Here is a 16927-nt window from a genome sequence, read left to right as displayed (position 1 = left end):
TGTTGCAAGTAGCCCCTGGAGTTATTGTGATATAGAATGACAAAAGCTCTAACTTCATGTTTCTGTGCTAAGTATTCACTGTCTTCTCAGGCCTCTGTCATTTCACACCACTACCAGCTTTACGTTGAGGCTACGACAGCACACATTCCGTCTGATCATAGTTGTGTGTGACATTTCAAAGAGGATTATGTGAATGAACTGTGATAAAAACTATTTTCACGTGACCCCTAAGCACTTGACCTCAGACTGCTGGGACTTGCACGTTGTGCCGTCCGAGCTCGTAGAGAGATTTAGAAGTGGGCAACCTCGACGATGAGGTTGAGGTGATCAGAGCATATGAGAAGAAAGAATTCTCCATTTTCTGGAGATCAAAACTAGTTAGTTAACACCTAAAAGCGTGCATTTGAGTTTATCCTAGAGTATACTGCACGTGAAACCAGTTGTTTTATAATGAATGTTTTTGGGAATCCGAGCACAATTTACCGGAAGACAGGACAATAAGGAATATGTTTTCTGACTTCTAAAAACAACAAACACACTCAGAAAGAAGAAAAAGCAAAAGCTCCTCAGCAATAAAACCATAGTCATCCACTAACTATCAACACACTCACACACACACACACACACACACACACACACATACTCTCTGCTATTAATATATTATTGTGTATTTCTCACTTGTGGCCAAAATAAATAGCGTTATGTGCTTGAACATGTTGACAAAGCAGCCATGGCTCATTGGTGGTTGATGGATGGCCGTGTGTGCCATGCTAATTATTAGTACACATAAAAGGATGCTGTTATTTCCAGACCTGGCCCCAGCAGGTCCCAGCCGGAGGGGTCACTGGGTAAATACGGAGCCATCAGTCTGCAACTATATCACTCAATCTTGATGTATGAGCAACGAGGTACAAATTAAACGCGCAGCGACCTTCTAGGGGGTACGGCACTCAACAGGACGCCATTTGAGCTAATTCCTGCATGGGGTTCAGACAATAGGCCACTATACCACATGGTGTAATTACTTTGTGTACACACATCTGGAATTAAGCTCCCAGAGGAAGCTAATACACTTTAAAAAAAAAAAAAAAAGAGGCCAACCATTTTAGATGTGCAAAATTTAGTATGTGTGGGAAGAACAAGTGGAGGGAGCATGCAAGTGTGTTTGTGCATGCGTGTGTATGTGCATGTGTGGCGGTTGACTTCAAATGTAAATGCTGATGAACATTGGCCAACTCTTGACCTTCTCATGTCAGCTGCTCAGAGTTAATCATTGCCATTGAAACAAGGAGAAAAGACCTCTTTGAGAACCAAGCTCAAAGAAGATTACGTGTCATATATACAGTATCCCTCAAATCTCTTGCTTGCCTTCTATTTTCCCTCAACACTTATAGGCTTCGCACTCCGGTTACAGCCATCTTGTTTCTATTTGGCGAAGTTACAGCCCCACTTTCCATAGCAATCCTATCTGTGTCATTTTGAAGAACACAGGCGGAGAGATGTTCAATGTAGGGGGCTCCAGATTATGGTTGCATCTGGATTTTATAGCAGCTCAATTTTCCGTGCTGGTGTGCGGCTCAGATTGGATGTGATGAGCTGGGCTGGCAAACATGGCATCTATGTTAATGTCAACTCTAGACTGATGTTGATATTGATCCACAGGTTGAGACAGTTGCTGAGCATCAGCCACAACACAGCATGAGGGCATAAATATAATAAATAATAAATACTGACATTAGAGAAGGAGATTAGCTCTGGTCTGTTGTTATTATCACGAAAAAGTGGTTAATTTTATAATTTACAAGGATTATCGTCTTCTTTGTGTACACTGAGTAATAAAGTATGTTTCCACGGCCGCATGGCATTACTTTTGTGCGAAACTCAAAGTTCCTTGTGCAGCTTAAAACAACTGGTAAAAGTATTTTAAAACTCAAATACAAATATTTATAACTTTATTGATAGTTTACTTGTACAAGATGTACATTCATATTTTGCGATTCAAAAGGGGAAAAACAAACTGTACGATGATTCATGTTTAGGCATGCTTGCATATGAAATGATAATCATTTTAATGGGTACAACAAATTCCATGGAGTATTGTTCAATTCAACCATCCCTGAAATGTTTGTAAACTCGGACACGCTACATTTTTTTTTCGGCAAACAATGCACTACAGCCACACCTCCTAATTCAAATTCAACACTTAAAAAAACATACAAAAATAAATGCAAAGCCATGTAAAAATGTACACTTGTAGTTCAACGATTTCATCTTTCATAAACTTTCAGACAAAATAATAAATAAAACACCCATATGTTTAATTTAAAATGGAGACATAGATAAACAATTCTAAATGGAGGTCTGTTAACAGAGAAAATGTTTTTTGGAGACTGTTAGAGGTACATAGATCTTCAACAGATCTACATGTTTAGCACAGCTCTGACAGCAGTGTTTAAAAGGTTGTCAAAAGAATCCAAATGTTCTGTTTTGTCTAGAACAATTTGTAAAATACAGTTTGAATTATCAGGAAATAAATGACGAAATGTCACATATAACATGCAGAATTAGGCTAATCATATTGTAAACAACTGCTTGGTTTGAATTACAATGCTGATTTGTTGGTTCTATTATGAACATTTTCCAATATCCAAAAGTAAATGGAATTTTCTAATGTCAGTAGAGTTTTTCTTTAATTACTTAGAACCTGACCCAAATTTCTGCAGCATCCCAAAAATGTGCTCATGTTTTCTTCAACAAGTGACAACTGCACCTGATGTATACAAAAACTGCTGGAATACATAGGAGGTTACGTGGGATGTGGCACCTGGTAGTGAGTGACTTTTCTCAAACTCAATAAAATATAAACTGCTGTAGAAAAACTGGTGTTTGGCAAAAAAATTCAACACTCCAACAGAAAGAAAAAAAATCATTGGGTCTCTTTATCGTTGAGGATTAACTGCTAGCTGTCTAGCTTTTTTTTGCTATTTACAGTATTGCACTTAAACTGCACACCATTGCATTTCAGTTTGACTGATGCTTTCTTCATATTTTCAGAATTACAAAAAAAGGAAAAGAAAAAAGAACGCATGTATACCCTTTATCCAAGATAATGTCCTTTTTGCTGATCACACAACAATATCAAATCCCCCTCCCCCTTTAATTAGTAAAGTAGTATCTGCTTGTAGTGCCATTGGTAAACTCCCACATACAAGACCTGAAGTGCAAAGGCTATCTTCACTTCTTTACCCAGGATACAACACAACAAACAGAAAGAAATAAAGACAGAGAGAGAGCACGCTGGGAGGAGTAATACAAACCAAGTCTCGCCAACACATGCCCAGCAACACAGAATAACAGCTCTCCCCTCTGCAGCACAGCAAAAACGAGTTGTTGCTTTTGATGTAGCACAAGTCCATAAGAAGAAGGATATCAAACCGTAATGGAGAACTTTCACTTTGTAGGTGTAGGGGGGACGGGTTGGGGAAGTGGGTGGTGTGGGCATGTCGAATGGCAGTGTTAAAAACTGTTGTTGAGCGTGTATGTCAGGTGCGGATGGAGGCCAGTCCCAGAACGGTCCTCCATTAGAGCTCATGCACTTGGCAGCAGCAGGGAACACAGTGGTTGGAGACAAATATGGTCTTTTTTAATGTTTTTTGTTTTTGTTTTTTTTCTTCATTTTTCTAGTGAAGATGGGGCGGGGGAGGGTATAAAGGGGAGAGCCGTTCCAATGCTTCGTTGAGGTGGTGCTTGGGTCTGTTTCCCCCATGCTCAACCCTCTGCATTGTCAATATGGCGTCAGCGAGGCTCTGCTTTTGGCCCTGCTGCTGCCTGCCAGTTTGCTTTGTTCTAACGTCTTCTGGTCTGACGGGCCCCGGCCCGGCCCTCAGACAGACATCCACATGTGTTTGTACGGTCCTTGGGATGTGATCTGTGCCTGGAGTGGACTGAGCCACTGGCCCCGCAGAAGTCCTGCCTGTTGGGGCGAAAAGTAAAAGGTGATTTCATTGGTATTTAATTACCGTTCTCTACAAGTGGTTTGTTTTGGCAGCTGGTTTTGTGACAATTTTCTCGCTCCCTCCTTCTTTTTTTTATTTTCCTCCTCCACTGTTCTCCCCCTTTCTCTCTCACACACACTCTCTCCCCCCTCTCTGTATGTGTTCCTCTCTTTCATTCTCACTCAGTGTTTTTGTTTAGTTTAGTTTTAGCTGTGAGTGTCACGGCCATTTCACAGGCTCAGTCTTGTGTGAGAGGCGATTATGGGCATCAGGCGAGCGGAGGGGCGGCCCGGTGGGGTCAGAGTCCCAGAGCCTCGGCGTGTTTTCTTGCCTTGAGTCGCAGGTCGGCGATGCTCGAGTTCTTGCTGTTGCTTTTGGCAGCTGCTGCCACCGCCGCTGCTGCAGAGGCCGAGTCGGCGAGCGATGCGATTGGTAGTCCAAACGGAGGAGGTGGGAACATCAGGTAGGGAGCGTGAGCAGCCAGGTGAGGGTGCAGGTGTGGGTGGGAGTGGGCGACTCCGTCTAACTGAAGCTGGGCTTGGACCTGCAGGACAGCAAAACACAAAGTTAGTCAGTATGGGCGCCGCAGTCCGCGTGTGTGTGTTTGTGTGTGTGTGTGTGTGTGTGTGTGTGTGTGTGAAGGTTTGAGGATTTAGGTTTCACAGTCTGACACTATTAAATTCCCCCTCTAATTTTACCCCCTCAAAGCCGTTGCTTACAGCGTGTTTTCTAAGAAAATAGTTAAGGGCTGCACTCTGCGCTTTGGCCCTTTTTTCATGTCAGCTATTCTAAAAGTTAATGTATCATACATTGCTCTCAGACACCGCATCCAATTTAATCGTCTAGAATCAAAGTCTTTCTAGGACCTAGAACAGATTTGTTTAATTCAGACTGAGGACTCTGTTATACCCTTGGAAATATGCAGTCTTGTTATCCTGATTATGTATTCAATTGCATAAATAAACAATTTTGCACTAAAAAGATATTCACATATTTGGAGTTATAAATATTTATCCAGACATATTCCTGAGTCAAGGAGGAAAAAAGAAACCATAAGGAGCATAGAATATCAGTTTTCACATTCTTGGCAATTATTTTATAAGAAGTAGGTGAAAATTAAGCATCCACTCACTTCAGAGGGAGAGAGCTGAGCCTGTTGCCATTCCTCATGTGTTTCAAACACCACAGGAAGAAGTGGGAAAACTAAAGTATTTCATGCTTTCTTCTCCAACCAAAATAGAACGATTTACAGCCAAAGTTTTACCTCGACTAAATATTATTTTTTTCACTTTGATCCTTTTCATATTGGCCTAAAATGACAGAAAATGACTTCAGTCGAAGTTGTTAAATAAAAGGGAAAATTAATTTCAACCACAAACGTATCGTTGCACAGCAGCGCTGCAATGGCATCCAAACAAAACCTCCTGCAAACAACAAGCATTGCCACACATCTCATTCACCAACAACCAGGTAACAAACTACAGCTGTGACTGATAACTTCCAAATGTGTAGTGCGATTGCATCCGATTAAAATGCATGAGCACTGATGGAAAACCAAATGAACTTCTTGAAACTTGGTTTTGTGAAGTGTTTTGGGGGACGTGACGGAAACTGATCTGTCACTGACAAAACAGGTTTGACGTGCTTGTCCATTTTAGGGTGTGCGTGTTCTGTTTGTATCCTCATACACAAGTGCACATACGTTTATCAAACACATACACTTTTGTTTATTGAGATGGTTTTGGCAGTGTTTCTTTACTTGTTGGTTAATACTAAAGCGGGATGAGACATACTGTATGAAACGAATGTTTCAGGCCAGATTCGAACCTCAGACCCAAGTCATGCACCTTACCCAGCCAAACCCCTAGCCATTCACGTATTTTCTATGCAATTGCTGCATTGTGATATCAGTGCAGTCTGTGCGTGCTGCCCACCGTCTATATCAACCTCAAACAGCGAGCCTATCTCGGTATGCAGGCCTCAAGCCTCCACCCCTGCCAGTGCAGCTCAACGCCAATATCCATCAGAGCCCACTCCATTCCCCGCTTTCATCCTCTCTTTTATGTGCTTGCGCCTGCCGCACCGTTGGCTTAATTAGGCCGCTGCTTTTCACGAGGGTCAAGCAGACAACACAGCAGCCAGGACGCAAAAGCAGATAGCAGCAGATCAAATGTCTGTCCACCTCTCGTCTCCCTGTACAGCTCAACCCTCTCCACACTGCCAGGAGGTGAAAGGTGTACTGAGGTCTGAGCTGCTCCCTCCCCCTCCAACACACACAGTCTCTCGTCACTCACATACGTATAATAGCTGCACATGGCCTATAGATTCTTGCAAATGTACAAATATAGAAGGCCTGTAGTTTGACACAGATTCCACCACAGAAACACACACACGTAGCTCCGACTTACACTCACTTTGACCTGTTTTTATAAGTTCCACAGTCTTCATCCCTGCATTACAAGATGCTGAGTAATCATCTTTTTTCCCTGTGCGTTTAACTTTTCTGCATTTAGTTCTGCTTGTGTTCCCTGATTGGATGTTGTTTATATATATATATATATATATATATATTTCAAGCTTTGTCAGGTTTAATAAAAGATCATGGCCTACCTGTTGGAAGGGCATCCGGAGGGCACCCATATTGACATAGGGTGCTACTCTGCATGCGTCGAGGTGACTGCCGCTGCCCAGAATAACACCTGGAGAGAAGGGAAAGATGTCTGTCAGACAGCCAGACAGTTGTTATGTGAGATGAGCAGGTAACAGTTTTTTCCACATGCAGTTAAAAAAGTGTCAAATTGCAAAACTAAAATAACCCACCAAAAAAATAAAAAATAAATAAGATCATTCAAAAGGCAATAAAAAAAAAGCTGCATTTACCTTTGTGCATCTGGTTTTCTTGTTTTCGACATTTGGCTCTTCTGTTCTGAAACCAGACCTGTAATTGAGAAAGCAAATTATCTATAAGAAAAATACACAAACAAGTATTAAATCCAGTTTTTAACAAAAATGTAATTGTGTCTTATATCAGGTGTTATCTTAATAATAATATCATTTATGGACAGGCCACTTAGGCTATTTGTCACCAACAAAAAAAGGTTCACATGTTATGAGCAAATTAAATCTTGTTTAGCTATTTGTACAAAAAAATATTATAGATTCTTTCGATAAAACATAAGGAAACAAGTATTGGATATAAATAAGGACGGAAAATGTTCAAATTGTATACAGGTCGGAAAAAAAACACCACAGAAAATCCTGAAATGTCATTTTTAGCTTCCCAGTCAAATCTTAAGAGGAACATTTATGGTGTTAAAATACAACAGCATGACTATATTCTGCATTGAGTACAGCCAGCACAATCACAGACCGTGTAGGAATATTCTAAGAATACTATGAAGATATTCCGTCAAGATATCTTACAAAAAGACGCAAAAAACTCCGTTAACCACCTTCCAATTAGCTGGCTGTCTTTGAAGATGCAGGCTGCAGGCTACGGCCTATTGTTAATCATCATCAGCCTAATTTGCCTCGGTGAATAACATTATCTCCCCTCCCCTCCGACCCCCGCAATGATTATCATTTACAGATGCGAAATTAGTGACTGGTCGCGGGACCACAAAATGGGCAGAGTGATGTTGATGATGATGTTGATGATGAGGATGACTCAAGGTGCCGTGAAGCCATTTTGAGCATTTTGTGGATCGGCGACCAACATTGCGTCGATGGGACTGCAATAACAGTCCGTGAGACAGAAGAGCCAAAGTCAACTGAAAATTAAAACAATTGTTCTATCTTTCAAATAATCACCTTATACTGTTTAGCCTATTTTTATATAAATATCCCAATAAAGAGACGTTATAGGAATATTATCGTATGCGATTTAAATAGCATAAAGTAAGGTGCTTTGTCAACTGTTTACCAATTAAATTACATTACTATTATTACTGATAATAATAATAATAATAATAATAATAATAATAATAATAATAATAATAATAATAATAATAATAATAATAAAGGTACACAAATTGTCATGTATGTATAGGCGGTGAGTTATTAGCTCTACAGTGTTAAACGGTGGTAGAAAAGGTGTTTATGAAAATCCCAGGTGATTTTGCATGAACGCACAGTAATCCCTCAGATAAATCAAGGCTAATATTAGACGGGCCCGGGATCAATTCCAATTACGCGCCAGTATGTTAAGCAAAGTGAACTACACTGGTTCAGACAGTTATTTCTTCATTAAGGGCCACTCAATGATGCGCTTCACAAATACCCTAATCTCGTTTCCTTTTTGATTTTTTATTAGAGACAGTGAATAATGACATTTAATTTAGCAGCGCGCCAGAAACCCAAAGATATTAGTCCTAACTGAATTACTGCCTGCTCCTCACCAAGCTCTCATAACTTTCAATTAGATTCATTGACAGCTGCTCGGAGCGCAGGTTCACAGCCTGCAACAGCCCTGCTGCAACTCGCTCTCACTAAATCTGGAGACAACATGTCCCCGTGCCTAAAACGTGCCTAAAAAAGGCTTTTCAAATGCCTACATTTGAAAGAATAGACCGGGTTCTGTCAGTCATTTTGATGACAGAAAACACACACACACACACACACACACACACACACACACACACACACACACACACACACACAGTAAGACCGTTGAGCCTTTATGACGCATATTTACACCATCAAGAATTTTAATGCACACGTTATAAACTTTATTAGTTATAATTGCAATGTTATGCCGTATTACTGTCAATGAAAGCCCGACAATGTTCAGCTCAAAATGGTAGTCGGTGGGCTTATAAAGCTATGATGGGTCTTATTCATCCGATTAGATAGCCGAACAGCAGCAGAGTTGGGCCAGAATTGAGTTATTTCTAATCTGTTTTTATGGGGACACTACATCAAGCCAATGGCAGATATTACAAAGAAAATGAGGAGGGATACGAGTTGACATAAGAGCGCGTCCCCCGAAGCAGCCATTCAGGCTCTTCATTCATTTTAATCATTAGTTGGGATTTTCTTTCTCCCCTAAGGCTGCTGGGATCGTAGGAGTAGTCTGCAGGCCTATACTGCTGCAAGTTCAGGTTGTTACATCGCGGATGATTTACAGCAGTTCACACGTGTTTGATATCACTGAACTCACCCTATACAATTAGATATCGTTATTTGAACTACTTGTTAATTACACCACAGAAGGCACAGACATTAATGTGGTCATATATTCAGTCTAAATGTGAATTAAATTCAATCTGCAAGATGCAGATCCTGAAAGATCCACAGTAATCGTATAGACGTTTGTATACAACTGTCACAGTGAAATTGCAACTCCCTGCAGGAATATTACGACACCACGAAGAGGGAAAAATCCCCTAGATACATTGAGTACCACAGACACTTAACAAATCCCCATAGGAATAAGGAATTAAGGAATAAAGAATATTTTAGACGTTATCACAACAGGCTGCATCATTCAGCTCTCAGATGTGTTAGGTCATCCTGTTAGCAGACTAATGAGCTATTTTTTGTTTTTTTGTTTTGCATGTTGCAGGACACACACTGATCTTTTTATATCACAAAAAAAAAGAAAAGTTTTTTGGTATGATTTCAAAATGACACGGTTTTCGCTTGTTAGGCCAGTATTATTACAAGCTCGAAAACATGATCAGCACGAGGTTAAACTCTGCAAACTGGGTTATTAAAAACGAAAAAGAAAGGGGGGAAATAACTGCCTTGTTGTTCAATCAGTTCAGATATTTTCTTACAGCTTACTTAGTGTGCAAACTGTTTTATAAGAAAATAACTTTGAGGTTCCATGAGATCATTTTTCATGTGGCACACTATTTTTTTTATTTACTTATTAGATAATTAACAAAACTCCCACATATCGCGATACCACTAGGCTAAATAATTCTACCATGCTGAAGAACTCTAGTCTGACGATATAACGTCTTACAGAGATCCTAATATCACTTCAAAACACCGAGTATGTACTCACACTGACAAGCTACCTGCAAGAACATTAGGAGGAAAAACACCGTTTCCTGCTCACCCGCAGCCCCGCGGTTGGGATTGGCATTTTGAACCAGATAAGTGGGAGAAAGAAAGAAGAAGAGATGGAAGGAGATCCTCACCTGCACCCTGGCCTCGGACAGTCCCAGCCGCTGGCTCAGCTCCTCTCTCATGAACGCGTCCGGGTAGTGCGTCTCGTCGAAGAGACGCTCCAGCTCGTTGAGTTGCTCCAACGTGAAGTTAGTGCGACTCCTCCGCTGCTTCAGTTTGCCCTGTGCATCCTCGTCCTCCGACTTCACGTCCTCCTTTTTCTCCTTACACTCGTATATCCCTGTTCAACGGCCCACGGTTAAAATAAAATAAAATAAATAAATAAAAAAGAGGATATGCGTTACATTCTGGACACCTTTCCTGGATGCGTTACATAAACATAACACACTATCTCTCTCCCTATATATCCCCCCCCCCCCCCATAGCCATATACACTGGGCCCTGTCAGGGGCCTAAGGCCTGGCAATTTGGCAGCAACACACACACATTACACAGCCTATTTCTTCAAGAGAGAGGGGCCTGTGGCTGCATTTCCAGCCTCCATAAGTCAGTGTGTATGTCAGTGCTGTTATGAAAGTAAATCAGTCAATACAGGCCATGTAAGCCTAATAAGGGTCTGAGCGATTTAAAGAGCAGAGAATTAAGCCCCGGCTAAACGGAGAAGATTTAGGCCTAATTACTCGCCTCCGTGAAACAGACTAGGTGGTTTCAGGCTATAAATAAAAAATGGTCAGTCTTAACATTTAATTTCCTTTTTTTCAATGAAACCTTAAAATGTCTGTATTCCACACGGTGTAATACACTGTCAGAATATAGGCTATTGATTTCTTTTTGGCCTGTGCTGTAGCCTACTAATTATCGTGTGTGTTATTATTAGTAACAGACTTGACAACTGCTGCAATTACTGGCCTGTTTGGTGAACATGTCTTTTTCCATAACTGAAAGTCACGTATTAATATAATGTAAAATGCTTATCAAATGAATCCCATGCACAGAGAACCAGTCTTCCTCTATTAGGGTGCATTAATACAAAGTGTGATGCAGAATAATACAGCTAAATAATTGCTCTGCCTGTAATATAAATATAGAAACTGCCCACTGCACACTACCTGAGTGCTGAGTGAAAAAAGGCCTGTCCTGCTTTTTAATCAATCAATAAATAACAGGCTTTTTTTTTTAAAGGGCGATCCATTTTTAAGAGCGTGTTCAGTGACATCTTTTTTTAATTTACAGGAATTTAACAGCTCAAAGTGTGATTTTCGGGTGCATAATATAAAGCAGTATGACAAGGCATCCAGGCTATATATTTTAAAGGGGACACTACATCACAATAGCATTGCAGTTAAACTTTTAAATGATGCCAAATATAATATAAAATGTCCCTCAGAATTCCTGAAATACTGTAAGAGATAAAAGAAAATAAAGTGGAGTATGAAAGATTGCCATACACTTTATAATGCTTCCTTTATGATTATTGTGGACAAAATATGTTCGTGTTGGCACAAGATGTTACATTGTAAAGAAAATAAGGCTAAACTTAGCATTAAACACCACATGTATTATTTAGGCTTAATTATATTGTAAAAAATATATAAGAAACGCCACAGTGATTTTTCGTCTGGCCAAAGCATGAAAACAATCATCAAATGGTTAAAACGACGGTCAGACGAAGGGCCCACCTCCTGCTATGTAAAATAATCATTGTAACAACAGAATAATGTGTTAACTTTGTACATCTACTTGAACTAAACGCGCGCCGTTGGGGCTAAGTAAACTCTCTTTACGCACGGATTTGTCGGGATTTATACAAACAGGAATGTCGTTGTCGATACAAAACAACTGAACTTGAGACATTTTCCCGAAACAATACGGAGCATTTCTCTTAAAATGAAAATAAAATCCTTACCCTCAGTCGACCTCGAAACACTAAAGTCCTTCAGTTTCTCCTTTTCCAGCTCGACGTGGTCCTTGAACAGATGCACCGGGCAGTGGCTGCCCTCCGTTATGTCCTGCAGGTTTGTCTCCGGGCTGCCCAGCTCCCTCGCCCGCGTCAAGCCGCTCTCCAAAACTTCCCTGTACGTGATACTCTCTTTGCTGCTCTCCTTGGTTTTCTGATCGAAAGATTTCGACACAAATGCCGTAAGTTCTTCCATGGTCGGCTCTGTGGCTCAGTAGTGGTCCTGGTCAGGGAAATCCACCGTGAATTCTCAGTGTAGGCTGTAGGCTACCTTAGCGTGTCTATGTAGCACCAGCACTGCTCACGGATACGCTCTTTTTTGGAGGCTGGCAGCAGCGATAGATAGAAGGGGTGGAGAGGAGGTGAGATCACTCCTGCTGTTGTGACTGTGTATTTGAGAGCACACTATTTATACACGGCCACCTCAGCCCAGCCCCCCCACCCCTTCTTCCCTACGATCTCTGTGTCTTGAGCAATTACAGGCCGGCTCGACTTTGCAGAATTTAACTTTCAGCAGCTTTTTTTTTCTTCTTCTTCTTCCACAAATCAATGATGAAGCTGGTGGAGGCGGTTAATTGAATTACGGGGTCATTAAAATGCCTACGGTGGCTCAGTCCTGCGAGGAGGCTGTATATGGCTGTTATGTCTAATTAATTCGGCGAAAATTGAATTACCGCGATTAGAAATGCTGGCTTTGTGGGATTGCCCCATGCTTTTTGGGTGTTTGTTGAGTTGACAAATGTGTTTGAAAGCTAATCTGAGCGCAACTTGGTCCATAAACCACCTATAAACTCTGTTGTATCAACTGGGTGGACTTATTCTTCTCTAATGTGGAGTTAGTAGGCTACACAGTTGAAGTCTAAAAACGCAGAAGTGGACGGATTCGATCACAAAGCAGAATTTAAAAGTGGTTAATTGATTGAAAAAAAATATATAGATTTACTCATCCTAAATATTTTTGAGACATCACTACAAACTTCAATTACGTTCAGTTGATGTCAGTAAAATTTAATTAGGCCCCAACACTTTTTTTTCACACAATTTCGAACAAGAAAAATCTTTTTCTTTTTGCCAAGTTGTTTTCAGCTCCCTTTTGTTAACATGTTGCCTATTTTCACACAAGTCTAAATGCAAACTGGAAATCATGAGGAAAAAGTAGCCAGCATTAAACAGCAACAAATACTCAGTCATGGGATGATGCTGTAATTAATGTATGGCTGTTATAAATTCGGATCCCTTTGGAGTATTCACTTGTAATCCTTTGTGGTTTCCGGTTACAAATATGAGCTACAAATCAATAGATATCAGCTGTGAAAAAAATGTTGCCTCTATTTACAGGATTTTCATGGGAATAAGAGAGCCCATAATGGCTTAACGTTATCTAAGTCGTTCATCAGTCCAGCACACAAACACAAAAGGCCGGGAGAGGAGTGTGATCCCCTGGGTCTGCCGCCCTGAGCGGCCCGCCACTGTGAAAGTCTCATATCTCAGCTCTCTAATGACTCGGTTTGATGTCTCTCCATTTATCAGTGAGCCCGCTCCACATCACTGCGGCTGACGCACAAGTCGAGGTCTCTCTCTGGTGCCATGAACTGCGCCTTTTGTTGTTAATAGACCTAAATCCTCTTTAAGACGCAAATCTGCGCTCCCAGTCGTGTGCCTCGATATCAACCCACAATAAAGTGGCGTTTACAAAAAGCGCACGTGCGTTTATCGAAATAATCCACCAAAATAAAAAATAAAATTAAAGAAAACATCTAACTTTGACGCACTGCATCTGCAGAGACATTTTATCTTTATTTTTTCAGTCATTTTAATGTAATTTAAAACATGTCAGTGTTTGATAAGAGAACCATCTTGACATTTTAATCAAACGGTGGAAATACATTGTTAACCAGCATAGATGCAACTACATTTATTTTTGGGATTTGTTTTTCTTAACTATTTGGTAGGCCTATTGTGTTTTGAACGGTGTGTCCGACACTAAAGCTCATTTACAATTCTTCAGTGCAACAAAATATTCATCCAGAATAAGGGAAAACATATCGCCAGAAGGCCTACAGGCTGTGCATGCTTACTATGAATGACAAACACAGTGCCCAATTAAAATAAGGTAACCTGTACCACAATGAAAGCTATCCTTTTTTTATCACATTTAATTTCATTGTGTTTTTATTGAACACCAGCAGTAACGATAGTCTAGATTTTCCAGTTTTTCTAAAGATTATAAAAAAAATATTGCTTGTAATCTCACAGACTTGAGGCATGTGGTGTCCAATCAGCAACAGCCTGGAGGAATAGCAGAAGTAATCCAGGAGGGATGCTATATGGTGTCGCTACAGTATAGTGGCCAAAAACTCTTAAAGGGGCCTCAATCATATTTTCACTTGCCGTTTATTCCCCACGATCCCAAAACCCCGCCTTCCCTGCTGCACGTGCGCTTCCGAAAAAAACAACCAGACTTGTTATTTTTAATTATTCAGTTGTTATTTATTGTCAGTATTATTGTTGTTAATAATGTGCCGACCACAGCACAGACAATGGACACGGTGTGCCTAAATGCAGCAATACAAACAATTTAAAGTAATGATTTAAAAAGTACATTATTATTATTATTATTATTATTATTATTATTATTATTATTATTATTATTATTATTATTATTATTATTATTATTATTATTAGCAGTAGTAATGTTGTAAAATAATTAAATTTCAATTGTTGTCAGGTTTTATTAAATAGTATCTTGGTGTCAGGAAATTGTAAATTTAATAATTAACAATGTATATTCTACAATAATCAGCCACCTAATTTAAATGTTTGCCTGTTTCACTGCTGATCATCAGCTTTGATCAATGTGGTCTACATGCATCCACCAAAAATGATGTCCTACGTGTTTGCTCTCATTGCAGCTTGTGTACGTTCATGTTTATATCCATTGTACAACAGATGCACATCATCACCAAAGCTCAACTGACTTACTCAGAAGAATACTGATAAATGTGTCTTTCTTTACTCTATTTAATATATTGGAAATATTGTGAGTGCTAAATAGACTCCCACATGGCTGCAGGTTTCCTTACATTGAGTTACAAGTAAAATATAGTCCTTGTAGGGGGGGTGACAAGCGTTGTCTTTTAGTGTCCTTAAACCTACTCATGCCTATGATTGTCCATTTACTGCTAATTAGGGAGCGGAGGAATTCCTTCTCTACCTGCTTGTGAAGGCTTTGGAACATTATCAAGACATCAGCGGACTTAAATGGGTCTATTCTGGCTGGAGGAGAGCAGAAAGAGAGAGGGGTGGGGGGGCGAGGGAAGGGCGCGAGGGTGAATAGACAGTATGGAAGAGAGGGAGAGAAAGTGGCGGGACAAGCTGTAGCAATGAGCAAATAAGGATTGTGTTGCCCCCATTGATAATTAGATTTAGACTTTTGGGTAGCATGTTGAATATTAGAATTGAACTGTATTAATGCCCTGTAGCCTGTGTGAAGGTTTGAAATCCCTCTGGTCCTGCTAGTATCCAGATTTGGAGATGAGGGGAAGGGAATACAGTAAGGGTCGGAGCAGCCGCTGCCTGCCTGGACACCAAGTCCTCACCTCAACAAATGCCACAACACTGCTTCAACCTGTTCCCTCCGCCAGACTAATCCCTCATATGTGAGGGTGCGGATGATCCTAAATGCTTCTGGAAGTTAGCCAAGAATTTCTTTCCCCCTTATGAGAGGAGACAATAATAAAATCCTTTAATTACTTCCAGTATGTTTGTGAAAGAGGGACGAAAAGATAACAAAAGATGTGTTTTTACATGCACCCATGCTCATCTCTCTGCACCATGTAAAAAATCATCTGTAAATCATAATTTATGACAGATGTGATTGTCTAAATGTTGTACTTGGCCCCAAGAGAGCAAAGTGAGTTCTAAAAATGTAACTTAAACATAAAGCTTCTTTTAGAGCGGCGCTTATCTCCAAATATCATCATCTCATACTATAGGGACAGGGGAGCAGTGAAAATGTAATAAAGTGGTATACTTGAATCTGATTCAGCAGCATTGCAGAGATGCTGTACAGATGTGGTCCTGTGCAGAAAAAGAAAATTGGATTTTTCCCCTGGTAGAAATATTTCAACCTTTTTCTTGTGAGGATGAGGAGGGTTTTAACTTGCTGCCATGTTAATGACAGTGATTGTGTGTTTGTTTATTAGACTCCTCTGGCTTGTCTGCAGGGTGCAGGGATTTCGTGGTTGCTACATTGTCTGGTGCCTTCATTTAGGTCCTTTTTCCAGTGCTGCAGCGGTCCATGGAGACTACAGGCTGTTCTGTGTTCAAAAGCCTTGTCTGCCATCTAAATGAGGCTTTCTGGGCAAAAAAAAAAGAAGAAAAAAAATTCAACATGAAAATACCACAATGTGTTGAACATTAGCTAGCACTCAACTGGGATGTTTTGGGAATATGTTGGTTCTCCTTTTTGGATTGTTATTTTTTTCCTGTGTATTCTCTAACTGCTATCTACCCAAAGGGCACCGGGGCCTCTTTTTGATGGAAAAAAAAGGCATGAAATTGACATTATACCCTTAAATGCAGTGCAGATTTGCAGAGAAAACACAGTAATCCGCTGACAATGCTTGAAAATCAAACACATACTCCTCTCTCTCTCTCTCTCTTTCTCTCCTTAACAAGCTACAGTTTGCTCTTCAGGTTAAATCTACTCATTAATTACAACAGCTTCTTAAAGGCGTTTCCTTTCATGTATGCCAAAAAAGTATTTTCCTTAAGTCCCTTATAAGAATACTATTGTTTTTATGGTCAAATACTCTGGGGAAATGCAACATTTTATACAAATCAATAGCGTTCAAATAATTCATGACTGATCACATGGTGTTTTAGCTCCTTATTTGCA

General features: G+C 40.2%; 1 protein-coding gene across 2 annotated transcripts; it reads right to left on the bottom strand.

Annotated features, from left to right (window-relative positions):
* Positions 1-4237: 4237 nt before the first annotated feature.
* On the bottom strand, positions 4238-12388 carry shox (shox homeobox). 2 transcript variants are annotated; one of them, XM_028591985.1, is made up of 5 exons: positions 11977-12388; positions 10142-10350; positions 6876-6933; positions 6606-6715; positions 4238-4539 (listed from the first exon to the last, which is right to left on the bottom strand). In XM_028591985.1, exons 1-5 carry the CDS (start codon positions 12221-12223, stop codon positions 4294-4296), a joined length of 870 nt encoding a protein of 289 aa, XP_028447786.1. In that variant the 5' UTR covers positions 12224-12388; the 3' UTR covers positions 4238-4293. The 2 variants fall into 2 exon arrangements, with proteins under 2 accessions (XP_028447786.1, XP_028447787.1); XM_028591986.1 differs by having other exon boundaries at positions 6606-6694.
* Positions 12389-16927: the final 4539 nt, after the last annotated feature.

This window comes from Perca flavescens, chromosome 11 (assembly GCF_004354835.1).
Source record: "Perca flavescens isolate YP-PL-M2 chromosome 11, PFLA_1.0, whole genome shotgun sequence".
Lineage (NCBI taxonomy): Eukaryota > Metazoa > Chordata > Actinopteri > Perciformes > Percidae > Perca > Perca flavescens.
This window is presented reverse-complemented; position numbering and strand designations above follow the sequence as displayed.